Below are 19,200 nucleotides of genomic sequence, written 5' to 3'. Positions count from 1 at the left end.
GGTTCTGTACGGTTCATGTTGTTGTTTTTTCTTTTAATCTTTAACACTCCAAAAATTTACTTCAGCATATGATATATAGCTGAATTATCTAATTATTTATTTATTTATTTCATAAATGGGGTGTGTTTGCAAAACGCAGCTTCTCATTTCCCATTCTGAAGTAATATGAGTGAGCAGTCACCCTGAGGAAACTTTCAGTGGCCCTGGAGGTCCATCATCTGTAGAGCTACGTGGGCTGTGTTGGACCGTTATTTGTCAATTTATCCTCGTGTCTCGTCATCATAGGCGGGACATGTCCCCACCATTTTTTGCCAGGGTTGATATTATCTTGCAGCACGGGTGTACCAATACAAATAAATAAAACATTTCCAGTTAACTAGCAAAGTATTTGTTTCATTCGTTTGTTAAATAAGAAGCAATTTAGCGCTGAAATGTGTTTTTTTAATCAAGTGATCAAAGTGCTCGTTGCAGTTGCGATCAGTGGTGCTGATACAGTGTTCTCGTGGCTCGCGCACACACCGCAGCGGCCGCACATTCATCACTCGGACGCGCGCTTCAAGCCATTGAGGAGACTCAAGGCTACTCGTTCCGATTAAATAATAAAACAAAATTCATACAAATCGGTCCCTGCTTGATATACAACCGCTGATAAACATAATCGGTTTTGATAAAGAAAAAAATATATACGATCGCAGATTAGAACTCAGAACCTTTGATACGCTTGGCAAGTTCTGCCACTGGACCATTAGGCTACGTGGAACAGTCGATCTATGTAGCCTATTTATTCACATGAAAAAAACAACATATAGTGGAGTAGATCTCATTAAATGTCTAGGTAAACTCAGTGTACTATATAAATCGTTTGCTGGACATTGTAATGTAATTCTACATATGTCTGATTTATGATTTAGCATTGTATTAGCACGGGCACGAGGCTACATTGCGCATGCGTCGAACCGTGCAAACCGCGCGACGCACACGCGCACCGAACCGAGACAAGCGAACCGAACGGTTCGGATGTTTTTTCATGTACCGTGCCACCCCTAATATATATATATATATATATATAGCAAATAAGGAGAAACAATTCAGGCAGTGAGCGTCCCCTTGCCCGCGCTATTTGAGCGAGGGTGACACACACTCGCTTTGTGTTGTTTGTCTGGGAGTGCAGCATGCACGGGCACCGCTCGAGGGCGCTATCTGTGCAAACTGTGATTTGCTGCCTCTCAGGACGCTCCGCTCCCGCCTGGCCCTGTTCGATGAATCAGGCCAGGCTCGCGTTCCCCGTGGTTCGGGACCCGCGTCTGTTGAGGCAGCGCGTCATCTTCACTCATGGGGTTCGCAGATGGAGCTTGTGGATGATGTTGAGAAGGCTTCGGCCCTTTCTCAGCAATCAGCAGCCAGCTCCATTGGTCCCGTTCAGGAGTCGGAAGCCCGCTCCGAGGCTTCTTCCGCCCAGAACGAGGACCCGATGCTCAAACTATTTGGCTCCGAGGAGTTAGATATTTTGGCCATCGAGGTTACTGAACTTCGTCGAGCGGTTGACTTGTCTCTCTGTGCTACTAAAGAGACGGTCCGTGCCATCGACCGCTCTATGGCAGCATTAGTAGCTACGGAGAGACACCTGTGGCTGAACCTGTCGGGCATTGGGGAGAAGGACAGGGCCTTCCTCCTCGATGCCCAACTTTCGCCTTCTGGCCTTTTCGGTGACGCAGTCAATACTGTTGTCGAAATGAGACGGTTTCAGGAGGCGAAGCGACAGTCAGCTGCATTTAAACAGCTAATCCCCCACCGTCACTCCAGATCTCGTGGCTCTGCTGCCAGGGGGCAGTCCCACGAGGCAGCCACCAGCTCCTCGCACCTGCAGCAGCAGAGTGTTGCCTCTCGTGCTCCCCCACAAAAGGCCTGGAGCAGGAGACAAAACTCTCAGCCGAAGTCCTCCAAACCGAAGCCAGATCTGAGGACTGTCATTCAGGTGAGGAAGCCCATCTCCACAAGGAAACCATCTCCACAAGGAAACTGTATGCATTAAAATGGAATGTATTCACTTTATGGTGCAGAGAACATCAGTTGGACCCAGTTAACCCTCTGGGGACCAAGCTGTTTTTGGGGTCCTTGAGATGTTCTGACATGCCTTGACATTTGTGCTTTTTTCAGTTATTTATAAACATGTTAATGGCTAAGGTGTAAATTCACTCTATATAGCACAAACAGGGCTACCATAATATGCGAGCAACGTGTATGTAGATGTTTGTATTTTTAAGAGAATAATGTTTATGCGTGGTTATTGGAAAAAATAAAAATGAAAGTTGCTGAATTAAGACCACAAAACACATATTAAATATGTGTCCACAAGACTTTTGACTAATGGATGTTGTCCCTTTGAGTTCTAGCTTCAAAATGATCTGAAAATAGTCTTGCTTTATCGTTCACAAAAAAAATACATTGATTTAAATGGTGTAAAACAGGTTTTGCTTGGAAAGCCAATATGCGAGGAGGAGGAGTAGTTTACACCTTAGATTACAATGTCCCACCCACTCTGCATAATGACTCTGCCTAATGAGCCAGGTGTGACACTGACTGAGCCACAATGCAAGGACAAAAGATGTATTTAGACTTACATTGACCATTTAAGATTTCGCTTACATCTCTCTTGTAAATATGTTTTGCTATTTTATTAAAAATGTTACAATTACAACAATAATTACAATTTCAACAATATTTCAAGTGTACTCTTTCTTTGTAAAAAAAAAAAAAAAAGATTATAGGCCTACATTTTATCATATGTATTCATTAGTTTGAATATAGCCAACATTGGAACATCTAACATCTTAGTCTATGACTTTATTTTTGACAAAAATAGTAGGCTATTTTATATATATATATATATATATATATATATATATATATATATATATATATATATATATATTTATATATATAACGTTAGATATGAGCAGAAATTGCTAAACAAAAGCTTATTTGATGTGGCAGTATATTCTACAGTAGCCTAAAAACTGTTTAATACGTTGCTTATACAAATATATTTTATTTCAACATATTTCAGTCGATTTTTACTCATCTCAGTAGGCTATAGCAAAGCAGTTTATTCTTTCACACACAGACGCGCGATTCATATTTAGGCTAAACAGTCTTAACAAATATGTACCCTTCATTCATCTCACAGAAAGGCGAGTCATATTATAGAAATGCGATTCATCTTTTTGCGGTTTACATAGGCCTACACTAACGTTATTCCATAACGTTATTCCACATTAACACTTGAGAAAAGATAACAGCCTACCTCACTCCTCAGCGGGATCTGCTCCTCATATCAGGAGATATTGCTCCTCATATCAGCACTGTTCTGAGGAATCTTTTCTCCATAAGGTAGGCTATATTATGCCTCACTCGTGGCGCTTTGTTTACAGCTGATGTGGGGGCGTTTCACAGACTGAAATGGTTCTCAGAATTTGCATTTGAATAGCACGCGCTCTCCGGGGAGTGGTCAAATTACTTTTGAATGGCTCGTAATGAGCTCGACTGGAGTCGCTCTCTTTTTATACAGATTACAGAAGCTGAGAATATTTGTTTTTTATATAAATTACTTAATTTAAAAGATGCGATCTCAAGCTTTATGCCTGTGGGTCTGTTTGCCTGTTTGACTGAATTTTCGCGGAGTTATAGATCATTTTCGAACGCGTTTCAAATGGGAGTTTACTGACAGAGAGAAGGCAGAAATCGCATCATGTTCATTTTTCTTTATTTGTCAAAAAGCAAAACACTTTATTTTTATTGTGAGTATACAGAAAAAAAATAGAAACTGAACAGGATCGATTGATGTATTACACGAAAATGAAAGATCAAAATTAACAGAGCATTAAGTGTTTATTTTTCATTGCTAAAAAAAAAAACGAGCAAAACGCGCGGGCGCGTTTTTGGTCCCCAGAGGGTTAACTGCCCAGTGGCTTCAGTGCTGGAGTTCCTCCAGAGTCGCTTCTCTGACGGGCTCTCCCCGTTTACGCTTGATGTCTATGTGGCGGCCATAGCTGCCTTCCACGCGCCTCTAGGGGTGGGCACTTTTGGGAGACACCTACTTATAGTATGTTTCCTTCATGGAGCTAGGAGGATGAGCCATGTCGTCCAGACCAGGGTCCCCACATGGGACCTGGCAGTGGTTCTTGAAGGGTTATCGCTGGCACCCTTCGAACCTTTGGACGAGGTGTCCGAGAAATATGTAACCCTGAAGGTAGCCTTCCTGCTAGCTATCACGTCCCTAAAAAGAGTCGGGGACCTGCAGGCACTATCTGTTGCTCCCTCTTGCTTTGAGTTTGCTCCTGGCAAAGTGTGAGCCGTTCTCCACCCTAGACCCGGTTATGTGCCTAAGGGGCCTGCAAATGTGGCACGGTCTGTAATCTTGCAGGCATTCCATCCTCCACCACATGTGTTGGCTGATCAAGCTAAGCTACATCTATTATGCCCGGTCCGAGCTCTGGAGGCCTATGTACACAGGTCCTCGGGCTGGAGGAAGTCGGACCAGATGCTTGTGTGTTTTGGGTTACCTGAGAAGGGATCCCCTGCCTCTAAACAAACTATTAGCAGATGGATAGTGGAGGCAATTTCTTCAGCTTACGAGGCGTGCATTTTGCCTTTGCCTCTCCTGATAAGAGCCCACTCAACTAGACAAGTGGCATCCTCTAAAGCCCTGCTAGCAGGGGTTTCCCTTCAAGAGGTCTGTGATGCCGCCAGCTGGGCCTCCCCACACACCTTCATAAATCATTATAGTCTGGATCTGCTCTCTACACCAGGTTCACAAGTTATCTCGCCTTGAGAAGGGAATGAGACGCTGCATCCCTCGGCCCCACTTCCTGCGCTCCTGAGAACGACTTGCCGTCCTTTTATAGCTTCAGCATCGTCTTCACATACGATGTCACAAATGACGTAATGACACAACACCAATCGAGATTGGACTAGTTCCATACAGGCTTCAGACACATCACGCTGAAGGCATTCCCCAATGTGCCAATTTCTCGACGCAGGATCTCATTCTCTGGGTTACAATCATAACCCGGGACGATTTAGTCAAGTCAAGTCACCTTCATTTATATAGCGCTGTTAACAATATAGATGGTTTCAAAGCAGCTTTACAGTGATAATAGGAAATTACAGTAACAGAGATTGTTTTGGCTTTACAGCAGCTCTATCATAAAGTTATTGTCCATCTAAAGTTAGTTTTGATTGATTGATTCACCTCCGTTGCAAAGATCATTAGTTATTGACCCCCTGGGGTCGGCGATCACGCCGGTGCTTTTTTTTTCTTTCTAATCAGTGCTAAAGAGACTAAAAATATTCTGTTGATTTTGATCTTACATATAAGTGTTATACATCTTTTTTTTGTACTCACTATAAAAACAAAGTGTTGTTTTTTTTGCCAAATAAAGAAAAATAAACATTTAGTTTATTTAGCGAGCATTTAGCGAGTTCTGCCTTCTCTCCATCAGTGAAGTCCATTATGAAACGCGTCCGAAAATGAACTGTAACTCAGCGAATACTCAGTCACACAGGCATAAAGGCACACAGGCATAAAGCTTGAATTCTCTTCTTTTAAAATAAGTAATTTATATAAAAAACAAATATTCTCAGTTTATGTCATCTGTATGAAAAGAGAGAGATGTCAGTCGTTCTCATTTCAGTTCATTATAGCTCGTTATGTGCTAATGTGACACGCCCACGGAGAGTGCGCGCTATTCAAACGCAAATGATCTGAGGCAATCCATGCAAACGTGTCAATGCACACATCAGCTGGATAAAACGCATCAAGTTTAATCAGACTCATGCACTTTACGTCGTCTTGCTTTGCTGTGAGAAATAATCCTGGGAAATTGACCTCAGATATGCTGGTTTAGTTTCACTTCGAGAAGCAACGGATCCAGCTGAGGATTGTGAATTGTAAGTTCTTTATTCTTCAGTGCTTTGTTCTAATCGCAATATGCAATAGTGTCTGTAAACCGCAAAAAGACTGTTTAAATATGAATCGCGTGTCTGTGTGTGAATGAATGAACGGCACAGATGTTTACAAGTAGTTGTTTACTACTTCAGCTGTAGTAAACAACAGCGCACATCTGTGCCGTTCATTCACACTTGCACTTACATTAGTAAACATGTTATTTTTACATGAACACATCTACTAGTTTAGCTTTTACCAAACTATATTGCCATACTGAGATGAGTAAAAATCAACTGAAATATGTTGAATAAAATGTCTTTGTATAAGCAACGTATTAAACTACAAATTAACATTTATATGCTAATATATCATAAAAACGATGTTACAGACAAAATATGAATGTTTAGACAAGATTTCATTGATTAGTTTTGGATAGATTATAAAGTTTTTACTGTAAAAAAGACTACTGTCACATCAAATAAGCTTTTGTTCGCCAATTTCTGCTCATATGTTAAATATATAGTATGTGTTGTTTTGTAAAAAATAAAGTAGGTATATTGAATTATCAACTAAGATGTTATTATAGAGTTTGTAATGAATCCTTAACTTTGAAATACGTATGATAAAATGTATATTTTTTATAAAGAAATATTACACTTGAAATATTGTTAAATTTTTTATTGTTGTTGATTTATATATGTGAAAACTGTTTAATAAAATAGCAAAACATATATTTACAAGGTAGATGTAAGCAACATCTTAATAGGTCAATATAAACCTTCTCATTAAATTATTTATTATTGTTTTTTATTAGTGACACATTTGGGAAGAGGATATATTCGCACCAGGCTACGGACCTTTGGTGATAGAGCATTCTGTGTTTCTGCCCCCACCCTCTGGAACAAACTACCTCTCCACATACGTCATGCCCCCACACTGTTGTCTTTCAAAAAGCACCTCAAGGCATACTTGTTCACAGAGGCCTTTGGTCTCTAACCTCTCTAACCTCCCCCCCCCTAACCAGTTCCCACCCTTTGTAAAGCGGCCTTGGGTTTCTTGAAAGGCGCTATAAAAGTCAGTTATTATTATTATTATTATTATTATTATATTCCAAAACTTTCTGAAAATACAGTATGAGAATTAACTGCATAGTTACTAGAAATGTTTACCTTGGAAATTAAATAATTTGCATGCATTCAAAATAAGTCCTCACATTCTTTCTTGTGGTACTCGCAGCGATACACCTGAATGAAAGGCTCATTATGCAGCTCATTATGCAGCTTATTATGCGGGTCATTGTCTTCTCAGGTGTGAATCAGAACATTATTCATAATAATTCACGCCCCCACGCACATTGCCTTTCCAAAGAAAATGTGTCTTACATAGTTTAAATCAATGTATTGTTTTATGTGAATGATTAGGCAGGATGATTTTCAGATCATTTTGAAGCAAAAACTCTAGGCAACAACATCCATTAATCAAAAGTCTTGTGGACACATATTTAGTATGTGTTTTGTGGCCTTATTTCAGAAACTTTAATTTTTAGTTTTTTCAATAACCATGCATAAACATTATTCTCTCAAAAATAAAAACATGTACATACATTTTGCTTACATATTATGGTAGCCCTGTGCTAAATAGAGTGTAATTACACCTTTGCCATTAACCCTCTGGGGTCTAAGGTGTTTTTGGGGCCCTTGGGTTGTTTGACATGCCCTGACATTTGTGTCAAGTCAAGTCATTTTCATTTATATAGCGCTTTTAACAATGTAGATTGTCTCAAAGCAGCTTTACATAGATAAATGTATAATTTAACGTAAGATTGTTTTGGCTTTATAGCGGTTCTTTAATAAAGTTATTTTCCAGCTAAAGTTAGTTTTGATTGATTCGCTTCCGTCGCAACGATCATTTGTTTTTAAATTAGGGCCGCCAAGACGACACCATTCTCTCTACACAGACTTTAAACGCGAACCTGTGAGAAACGCTGATGGCGTTCAGATGCGCATTAAGAACGGGTTCTATAGTTATGTGCGTTTGAATATATGTGTGCAGGTTTGGAATTCCCTGCAAACCAAGCCTAAACAAATTACTGGTGTTTCCTTATAGTTTTGATTCAGAATTTTATTTTATTTTATCAATTCGGGGTAGATACGCAAATTGAGTTTTCCCGACGACGCGTTATCTGTAGAGTGGGAAAGGGATCCTCCATAGGGAGAGACTAGTTGGCACTTCAGCACTGCGTTGACATCGGGTCCAGGCGAAGGTCCTTCATCAGATCTGGAAACGGCCTGGATCCGGCAGGCTGCGGGAAAACCTTGGGATAAACAAAGACACTAAAATTAGCGTAGATGCCATTCTTCTCATGATGTAACAAGTACATCAGGATTTATGGGAAGTGTTCCCGGTTCCAGCTGACCTAATCTATGCAGCCTAATATTGAATTGTAGAAGTCTATAATGTATTATGTGAACGCTATGTCAAAGAGATGTGTCTTTAATCTAGATTTGAACTGACAGAGTGTGTCTGCTTCCCGGACAATGGTAGGAAGGCTGTTCCAAAGTTTTGGTGCTAAATAGGAAAAGGATCTACCGCCAGCAGTCGATTTCGATATTCTAGGTATTATCAACTGGCCGGAATTTTGAGATCGCAATAGACGTGAAGGAGTATAATGCGTTAAGAGCTCGCTCAAGTACTGCGGAGCTAAACCATTTAGTGCTTTGTAAGTAATCAGCAATATTTTAAAATTGATGCGATGTTTAATAGGGAGCCAGTGCAGTTTTGACAGAACCGGGCTAATATGGTCATACTTCCTGGTTCTGGTAAGAACTCGAGCTGCTGCGTTTTGAACTAGCTGTAGTTTGTTTATTAAGCGTGCAGGGCAACCACCCAGTAGAGCATTACAATAATCTAGCCTTGAGGTCATGAACGCATGGACTAATTGTTCCGCATTTGTCAATGAGAGCATATGACGTAATTTAGATATATTTTTAAGATGGAAAAATGCGGTTTTACAGATACTAGACACGTGACTTTCAAATGAAAGATTGGTATCAAAGAGCACACCCAGGTTCCTAACCGACGACGAAGACTTAACAGAGCAGCCATCAAGTGTTAGACAGTATTCTAGGTTATTACGTGAGGAAGTTTTTTGTCCAATAATTAGAATCTCTGTTTTTTCAGAATTTAGAAGTAGGAAATTACGAGTCATCCAATTTTTTATATCAGCTATGCATTCTGTTAATTTAGTGAATTGGTAAGTTTCGTTAGGTTTTGAAGAAATATAGAGCTGAGTATCGTCGGCATAACAGTGGAAGCTAATTCCATGTTTCCTAATGATATCTCCTAATGGTAGCATGTACAGAGTGAACAGCAGCGGTCCTAGTACTGAGCCCTGTGGTACGCCATACTGAACTTGTGATTGATAAGACATCTCTTCATTTACTGCTACAAACTGATAACGGTCAGATAAGTATGATTTAAACCATGCTAGTGCAATTCCACTAATGCCAACATAGTTTTCTAGTCTATTTAAAAGAATGTTGTGGTCAATGGTGTCAAACGCAGCACTAAGATCGAGTAACACTAATAGAGAGACACAACCACGATCGGATGATAAGAGCAAATCATTTGTTACTCTAACGAGAGCAGTCTCAGTACTATGGTATGGTCTAAATCCGGACTGAAAATCCTCGCAGATATCATTTCTTTCTAGAAAGGAACATAGTTGTGAAGATACTGCCTTTTCTAGTATCTTTGACAGAAAAGGTAGATTCGAGATCGGCCTGTAATTGACTAATTCTGAAGGATCAAGTTGCATTTTTTTAACAAGCGGTTTAATCATAGCCAGCTTAAAGTTTTTTGGTACGTATCCTAGAGACAAAGATGAATTAATGATATTAAGAAGAGGATCTATGACCTCTGGAAGCATCTCTTTCATTAGCTTAGTCGGTATAGGGTCTAACATACATGTTGTAGATTTAGATGATTTAACGAGTTTAGTAAATTCTTCCTCTCCTATAGCAATGAATGAATCAAATTTTTCCTCAGGGAGACTACAATGCACTGCCTGATGCACTTGTGCTTTTTTCAGTTATTTATAAACATGATAATGGCAAAGGTGTAAATTCACTCTATATAGCACAAACAGGGCTACCATAATATGTGAGCAACATGAATGTAGATGTTTGTATTTTTAAGAGAATAATGTTTATGCGTGGTTATTGGAAAAAATAAAAATGAAAGTTGCTGAAATAAGACCACAAAACTCATACTAAATATGTGTCAATAAGACTTTTGACTAATGGATGTTGTCGCTTCGAGTTCTGGCTTCAAAATTATGTGAAAATAGTCTTGCTTTATCGTTCACATAAAACAATACATTGATTTAATTTGTGTAAAACAGGTTTTGCTTGGAAAGCCAATATGCGAGGGGGGCGTAAAGGGGGAGTAGTTTACACCTGAGAACACAATGTCCCACCCACTCTGCATAATGAGCCATTCATTCAGGTGTGACACTGACTGAGCCACAATGCAAGGACAAAAGATATATTTAGAAGAAGACTTATATTGACCATTTAAGATTTTGCTTACATCTATCTTGTAAATATGTTTTGCTATTTTATTAAAAAGGTTACAATTACAACAATAATTACAATTTCAACAATATTTCAAGTGTACTCTTTCTTTGTAAAAAAAATATTATAGGCCTACATTTTATCATATGTATTCATTAGTTTGAATATAGCCAACATTGGAACAGCTAACATCTTAGTTGATGACTTTATTTTTGACAAAAATAGTATTTTATATATATATATTTATAACATATGAGCAGAAATTGCTAAACAAAAGCTTATTTGATGTGGCAGTATATTCTACAGTAAAAACTGTACCCAAATCTAGTCAACAAAATGTTGTCTTTCATATTTCGCCTGACTGTAACGTTGTTTTTATGAAATATTAGGGCATATAAATGTTAATTTGCTTATAAAAATAGCCTACATTTTATTTCAACATATTTCAGTCGATTTTTACTCATCTCAGTATAGCAATACAGTTTGCTAAAACATCATCATTCATTCACACACAGAAAGCGATTTAAATTTAAACGGTCTGTTTGCGAGCTGTGGTAAACAGCGCGCATCTCTGCCGTTCATTCATTCACAAACAGGAACGCGATTCACTTGAGAAGGAAAAAAAACTTACTACAGTATTCCTCAGCTCAGTCGGATTCCTTGCTCCTCGAAATACCCGCACTTCTGAGGTACATTTTCCATTATTATTATTCCTCACAGCGCTGCGAGACGGTGTAAACAAGTAATGATCTGAATAAACTTGTGTTTTCTCGAGCTGATATGGGGGCGTTCACAGGTTTGCGTGGATTGCCTCATTCATTTGTGTTTGAATAGCGCGCGCTCTCCGGGGCGTGGTCACATTACATTTGAATGAGCTCTAATGAGCTCGACTGGAATCGCTCTCTTTTAATACAGATTTCACAAGCTGAGAATATTTGTTTTTTATATAAATTACTTCATTTAAAAGAAGAGAATTCAAGCTTCATGCCTGTGTGTCTGTATGCCTGTTTGACTGAGTATTCGCTTAATTATTGTTCATTTTCGGATGCGTTTCAGAATGGACTTCACTGACAGAGAGAAGGCAGAACTCGCTTCGTGTTTATTTTTCTTTATTTGGCAAAAAGCACAACACTTTGTTTTTATTGTGAGTATACACAAAAATAATACACATTTAACAGAATCGATTGATGTATGAAACTTGTTTGTAATATCAAAGTCAACAGAGCAAAATGAATCTCTTTTGAACTGATAAAAAAAAAAAACGAGCTGGTATCGCCGGCGATACCGCCGACCCCAGGGGGTTAATATGTTTATAAGCAACTGAAAAAGCACAAATGTCAGGGCATGTCAAAACATCTCAAGGATCCCAAAAACACCTTAGACCCCAGAGGGTTAAATCTCAGGGTTAGGTGGTAGTATTCCCCTGTGATGCAGGGTAGTTCTGAGTACTTCACTTTCAGTTCTGTATTATCCTACCTTGCAGCATTATGGCTCGGGTCGAGCGGAAAGTTCTAACTTTCACTTCTTTTTGGTTTTCGAAGTATGCTCCCGTGAAGCCAGAGCTTTGCCATGAGCTGACACCCATGTCTACAGATGGTAGGCCCCAGACTCTGGGGTCTTACCTCAGGTGGTTGGCCTTAGTAGTTTGGGCAGTAGACTCACTGATGGGTAGTAGGCCTTAAACAGGCCTCCTTGGAAGGGAGTCCTAACGTTGTGGGACATACATTATAGCTGTGACCAGGTTGCTTGTCTTATTAGGCCTCCTGTGGGTGGCCTCAATATTTGTGTTGGTGTAGTATGGTTCCCAACCGTATATGTGTGTAGCAGAATAGACTGGCTATCAGCTAGGAGCCCAACCAGGCCTCACTGATGGCGAGTCCTCGGCAGTATGATTTTGGCTGACTTGCTTCAGGCCTAGTAGGCCTCTCAATCTTCTAAGTGAGTCCTCTCAATCTTCTAAGTGAGTCTTGAGTGACGGGGTATACAAACAGTGGTGTTTATGGTCTTGACCTTAGCAAGGCCTCCCTGACCCTGAGCCCCTGTAGTAGGCCTCTCCAGGCCTCTTTGAAGGCGAAAACCCAAGGAAGGGCAACTGCACAGCTAGCTGTACTGGCTACCAGATAGTAGGCCTCCCTTAGGGCGAGTTCCCAAATACGGGCACTAGGTAGCCAGCCTTCTGGTTATCAGGTAGTAGGCTTCACCAGGCCTCCTTGTAAGTGATTTCCCAGTGATGCTGGGTTCTGGCAGCTAGTGGCCGCTTGCTATCAGTTCAGCTGGCGAAGGCGAGCTGGCGCCCTAGCATGACTAAATGGTCATTTTCTGCTACTGGTTCCCTCCCAGAACCTCTTTTATCTAGCCTACAGCCTGGTTTCCCTACCAGGCAGACCATGTGCTCCCCTCATTAAGGGTCACTATGAGTACTCGGCCTCCTGAGTCTGATCAGACGGTCCTAGGCCTCTCGTTGGGCCTCCCAGTTAGATCAGCCCTTAGGCCTTTTTAGGCCTCCTCTGTGTTTTGAAACACAAACGCTGGGTAGATCTGTGGATCAAGCAGAGAAACTCCCCTCGCTAGCAAAGGTTGTAGGCACTTAACTTAATAACCATACTGAGTTATGTTCTCCGGGATACCCTGTCTCTGAGATCCGGGCCGAGTGGTTCACTGTCAGCTTTGTAGTCCCTCGGGTTGGATGCCTTATCTAAAGGCAAGTGTCCAGAGGCTCTGTCTTCATACAGACAGGAATTTGGCCAGACTGAAATGTCCACTGTAAGTGACACCAACTCAGGCCTTCCTGGTGGCATTTCAGGTGAATATGTTCCTATGAATAGTGATTGGCTCGAGCTCCTTCGGGTTCCCTAGGCATATTCCCTAGAAAGGACCCCTTCTAAATTTGAAGCTGTGGTCCTAGGCCCTTGAGCAGGCCCAGGTAGGCCTTTCATTAAACAATGTTTATGGAGGTTTTCCTGTTATACGTATAGCATGGGCTATGACCGTAGGGAATGCTGTCACTGACAGCCCAATGTGAACAGAGGGTGAGTGGTTCTGGCAGTTGTCACTGCCAATGGGTATGCACTCCCCTTAGTATGGTGGCATTGGTATATCATTCCCCTTAGCGTCAATCGACGCAGTGCGAGTTCCCTTTTGAAAGGCAACGTCTAGGTTACGACTGTAACCTCTGTTCCCTGAGAACAGGGAACGAGACACTGCGTCTTTTCGCCATGCCTCGGGGCCTGCCTACCACACAGTCCCTTCAGACAAAAAGGTGATTATCTTGTTTGCAAGGCGCCCTTATATACTTCCAGGTCGCACGTTAATGATTCATGGGCTGTCGCCGGTCAATAGGATTATCATGATTTGATTGTGATTTCAGACACCTGTCACGCCTGAGGCATTCCCCTTAGTGTCAATTGACGCAGTGTCTCGTTCCCTGTTCTCAGGGAACAGAGGTTACAGTAGTAACCTAGACGTTTCCAATTCAGTTACAATGCAAAAGGGCCAATAAAGAGAATGAAACAAATTGAGTAAAGAAAAATCACATTAAACAGGAAAATAGTATAAACAGGAAAACATACCTGTTACAAGAGACCAAATAAGCAGCCTCTTTGAGTGAATTGCCCTTAACATTGCCTAAATGTGCACTTGTCACCATGTGCTCTCATTTCCACATATTTAAGCAGGAGGCAAAAAAATTACTCAAAGGGTAAAATGACAAAAATAATCACACAGGTAAGAAAAATAACATTAAATACATAAATTAGGGCGAAAATTATCGACATAAAAGCAATAATTACAGTAAAAATGAAATAAGATTATCAGATGTCGAAAGAAACCTACCTCTCCCATTCAGTTACGATACAAAAGGGAAGAGCAGGAGACAGAACCGGAAGTTATGTTGACTCATGACATCACAACAATTAAAGGGGAAAGCAGTCACATTTCAATCAGGCAGCTACATCAGGTATATGTAAATGAACAATTTTGTGTGAATTATACTTAACAATACATACATTTAACAGTATCATTTCTATACCTGTTACACAAAAAGGTAGTGAATACGAAAACATATAAATAGATATACCAGAAAAAACATTGGATCATTGGATTTAATCCATACAAGGTCCTAGAAAAAAGTGTCACAGACCCTACCAAATCTAACATGCATGGACATTTATACATTAAATGTATATTTAATGCACAATCTCTTACCAGCGAGAGTCCTTGTTATCTCGTGTGTATGTGTGTGTGTGTGTGTGTGTGTGTGTGTGTGTATACATATGAACCAGCAGTAGTATTATCCATAATATCCAATATTACTTGTGATTTCCATGATCTCATTCCTAACTAATGACTTGATTGGACTGACTGGAAATTTGAAGCTCAAAATTGCTGACCAAGCAAACAATACTTCGCTATTAACAAAAGGAATCAGGCTCCTGATACAGTAGATGAAGGAGTAAATGTGATGGTAACAGAGGATAGAGTTCAGTATAAAGAGAGGGCACCATTTGACGGTTATGTGGGGGAACCTAAGGTTACAAATGTGGCCTACTAGTATTAAAAAATGCTTATTGTTTCAAACTGTTTCACATATAGTATCTTTAAAAGTCACTTTTCAGATCCTGCTTCGACCATCACGTTAAGATGAAGACACATATCTACTGCAAAACAGGCATATCCTAATCTAGTTTAGTGCATGTCCACTGGTCTGGAGTAAATTAAGCCAAACAGATGTTTTCAATTCATTCCTATGAGAGCACTGAGTGGATTTTTCCCACTGCAGTAGACATACACTGTGACTCTTGCAACTCGTAGTTTGTAACTTCATTTCTGGCACTTGAAAATCTCATATAAATAGTCATCTCTATAAACTGTAATGTTTATTGAATGTTTCAGGCACAAGACTGAGAAAGAATTTCAACATTTTCTTCGTGGAGTTGGACTTGAAGAGGAAACAGACATAGATATCCTTTCTCAGTTACAGGCATATGGTAAAGTTCACTTTGGTTTTTGTTGGAATATTGAAACACGTGAAATACTGTTAGCTACATATTCATATTGAAATCACAGGGTTAGGGTTAGGGGTTTAGGGTTAGGGTTAGAATATAATGAGACATTACCATACTGTATGTATTGCCACTTCACATTGGGTTCACATTGGCTAATGTGCTAGCTAGCCAAAACTGGTTTCCAAAACCCCTCTATCAAACTAGACCAGCCTGACCAGACCAAGCATTTTCTTTTTCTTATTCAGAATATTTGATATTATTTAACTTGCATTATATTACTTGAAGTGCATGTTTTGTATGTGTCTAGAATTGGAGCTGGAAAATGAACGTGAAAAGTTTAGATTAACCACAGCAGAACCGGTTTATGACCTAAAAGATGATCTGCAGTACAGACTGACATCACACTGCTCTACAACCAATCACATCAGTGAGCTAGAGGAAGTCTTACCACAGGTACCCAATCACAATTAGCAATACACACATTTTTTATTGAGCATACACATCCATTTTGGACAATGGTGTTAATCAACTTTGTGTGTGTGTGTGTACTTCACCCAATTTCCTCATAATGTTGTGTGTATTCAGGTTGCTGGCCACTTCCCCTAGATTATGAGTACATCCAGCTGTCCCCAAAATTCAAAAGAGTTGAAAAGACTAAATACACATACTAAACATTGTTTTTTTCAATAATGTAAAAAATCTGAAAGTTTTTGGTGGGGGTTATGTTGAGGGGTGGGGTTAGGGTTAGGTCAGCATAAAAACCATTACGCCTGCAGAAAGTCCTCATAATGATAAGGTACCATTGTGTGTGTGTGTGTGTGTGTGTGTGTGTGTGTGTGTGTGGTCCTGGTAAACCCTACGTTATTTCTCCACAAAAATAGTACTACCAGTAATTTTTGACCTTGTGGAAATTATATTTTTTTTGTCCCCATGAGGAAAAAGCTTATAAAATATACAGAATTATGTTTTTTGAAAATGTAAAAATACAGAACGTTTTCTGTGATGTATAGGTTTAGGGGTAGAGTTAGGGTATATAATATACAGTTTATACAGTATAAATATTATTATACCTATGGAAAGTCCCCATAAAACATGGAACCCAATGTGTGTGTGTGTGAGAGAGAGAGCGAGAGAGAGAGAGAGAGAGAGAGAGAGAGAGAATCTGGCTGCTCTAAGAAGAAGCAATCTATGTGTGTTTATATTTCATATATAATATACATAATTTGCTAACTTTGATTAACCCCGTCTCGTTGTGTTTTAGATTCTGTCTGTCAGACAGCAGCAACAGGAGGTGATGAACAGACTGCAATGTGAATGTGAATCTCTACAGCAGGACATCTGTGTTAATGAACTCAAGGTCACTTTAGATTTCTACTACAGGCCTATACACTTTTCACTGAATAATATACACTTTTCATGAATTAATATATATATATATAAATACACATACATACATACATGTATATATATACATATACATATATATGTATGTATATACTTGACTTTATATACAGTATCTCACAAAAGTGTGTACACCCCTCACATTTCAGCAAACATTTTAGTATATCTTCTCAAGGGACTACTATATATATATACTATATAATACTATATACTATATATACTATAGAAATTAAACTTTGAAATATTTTAGAGTAGTCAATGTGCTGCTTGAATAGCAATATATATTTACTGTCCTCTGAAAATAACTCAACATACAGCCATCATTGTCAAAATAGCTAGCAACAAAAGTGAGTACACCCTAGGTGATAATAGCAGTACGTCGTTTAACCATGCAAAGCCACGTCACATTCATCATGTTCATGTTTTTGTTTGCTTGACAGGACCATACAAATTTGTGTATCTTGTATTAGAGCAGTTACAATTTGTGCTTTGAGTACAATTCTCTCATACTGACCACTGGATGTTCAACATGGCACCTCATGGCAAAGAACTCTCTAAGGATTTGAGAATCTGAATTGTTGCTCTCCAAAAAGATGACCTAAGAAGATTGGTAACACCCTGAAACTGAGTTACAGTACAGACCAGGGTCATACAGAGGTTTTCCAAGACGGGTTCCATTTGGAACAGGCCTCGCAAGGGTCGATCAAAGAAGTTGAGTCCTCACAGCACGTGCGTCGGAAGCGGAAGGTCAGTTTGTCAGTGCTCAGACCATACGCCGCACACTGCAACAAGTCGGTTTGCATGGCCGTCGTCCCAGAAGGAAGCCTCTCCTGAAGCTGGCTCACAAGAAAGCCCGCAAACAGTTTGCTGAAAACAACCTGTCCAAGAGCATGAATTACTGGAACCATGTCCTGTGGTCTGATGAGATTAAGATAAACTTGTTTGGCGACACCCTGGTCTGGGGCTGCATGAGTGCTGCTGGTACTGGGGAGCTGTGCTTCATTGAGGGAAAAATGGATTCCAACATGTACTGTGATGTTCTGAAGAAGAACATGATGCCCTCCCTTCAGAAACTGGGCTGAACGGCATGATAACGACCCCAAACACACCGCCAAGATGACAACTGCCTTGCTGAGGACTCTGAAGTTGAAGGTGATGGAGTTGGCAGGTATTTTTTCCAGACCTGAACCCTATTGAGCACCTGTGAGGAATCCTCAAGCGGAAGGTGGAAAAGCACCATATGTCTAACATCCAGCAGCTCCATGATGTCATTATGGAGGAGTAGAAGAGTATCCCAGCAACAACCTGTGCAGCTCTGGTGAATTCCATGCCTAGGAGGATTAAAGGGTCATGACACCCCCCTCTTTCAGCTCAAGTCTAGCTCACAATCTTTTTGAAAAATGCAACTTAAATGGGCGTGGTGGCTGTGAGAAGAAGGGAGGGGAGTGGGTGTGGTCAAAGCCAGTGGCCCATGCATCCAGTAGCACCTCAATGCAGTACACGAGACTGTCACTAAAAATCAGTGGTAAAACGAGGAAATGCTAGATTTTTTTATAGCTTGCAAAGTTAAAGTCTAATTAAATACACTGACACCTTATTAAAACATATAAATGTACATGCATATGTATAATTATGCCATTATAAAATATATATTTGTTTATATACACACTATAAATGCATATAGAGTCATCAAGCACATAAATTTAGAGTCAAGAGTCATTTATCCCGCTGGGAAAATAGCAACAGCGCCAAGACCCACCCACAAAGTTACTTGCGCTTTGCGCTTTGACACTTGCGTTTCAGATCGTTAAAATAGGGCCCAGACTGTCAATTTTAAACACATATACGCTTATATTTCAGGAATGTGCTAGCATATAGATTATTTAAAAAAGACATGGACTGCTACAAAGCTTTAATTTTGATTTAACTGTGTCTTCAATGATACATTAATCTGTGAGTTTTGTTGTGGAAAAGTATACAAAAATGTGTTCAAGTTGTAATTAAATTGTAGTAAAACATTTTATTAGCCATGTTGGAAGATAAAACTGTTTTTCCTACAGGAGCACCTACAGTCTGCAGCAATGGGAAGCCATGTAGCATATTTGGAAAAGGTTCCAGAGGAGATCTTCACTGCAGACTGCCCGTACCCTGACCTCAGATCAGATCTTATTCACAGCTTCCACTCTCTTACTGAGAAAAATAAACTCAGACTAGCAATAGTGGAGAGCAGAATGCAGGGCCTGGACAGGTAACATTCTTAATTATCATCTCTTTT

At 39.9% G+C, this 19,200-nt stretch overlaps 1 protein-coding gene across 1 annotated transcript in view; it reads left to right on the top strand.

Annotated features, from left to right (window-relative positions):
* Positions 1-19,200, top strand: part of LOC311298294 (coiled-coil domain-containing protein 148-like) — a 170,515-nt gene that overhangs the window by 84,590 nt on the left and 66,725 nt on the right. The window contains exons 5-8 of the mRNA XM_084421092.1: positions 15,412-15,506; positions 15,832-15,977; positions 16,786-16,881; positions 18,986-19,173. Of these exons, the coding sequence (XP_084277218.1) occupies positions 15,412-15,506; positions 15,832-15,977; positions 16,786-16,881; positions 18,986-19,173 (525 nt within the window). The remainder of the gene's footprint in view (positions 1-15,411; positions 15,507-15,831; positions 15,978-16,785; positions 16,882-18,985; positions 19,174-19,200) is intronic.

This window comes from Rutilus rutilus, assembly GCF_951802725.1.
Source record: "Rutilus rutilus genome assembly, chromosome: 10".
Lineage (NCBI taxonomy): Eukaryota > Metazoa > Chordata > Actinopteri > Cypriniformes > Leuciscidae > Rutilus > Rutilus rutilus.
This window is presented reverse-complemented; position numbering and strand designations above follow the sequence as displayed.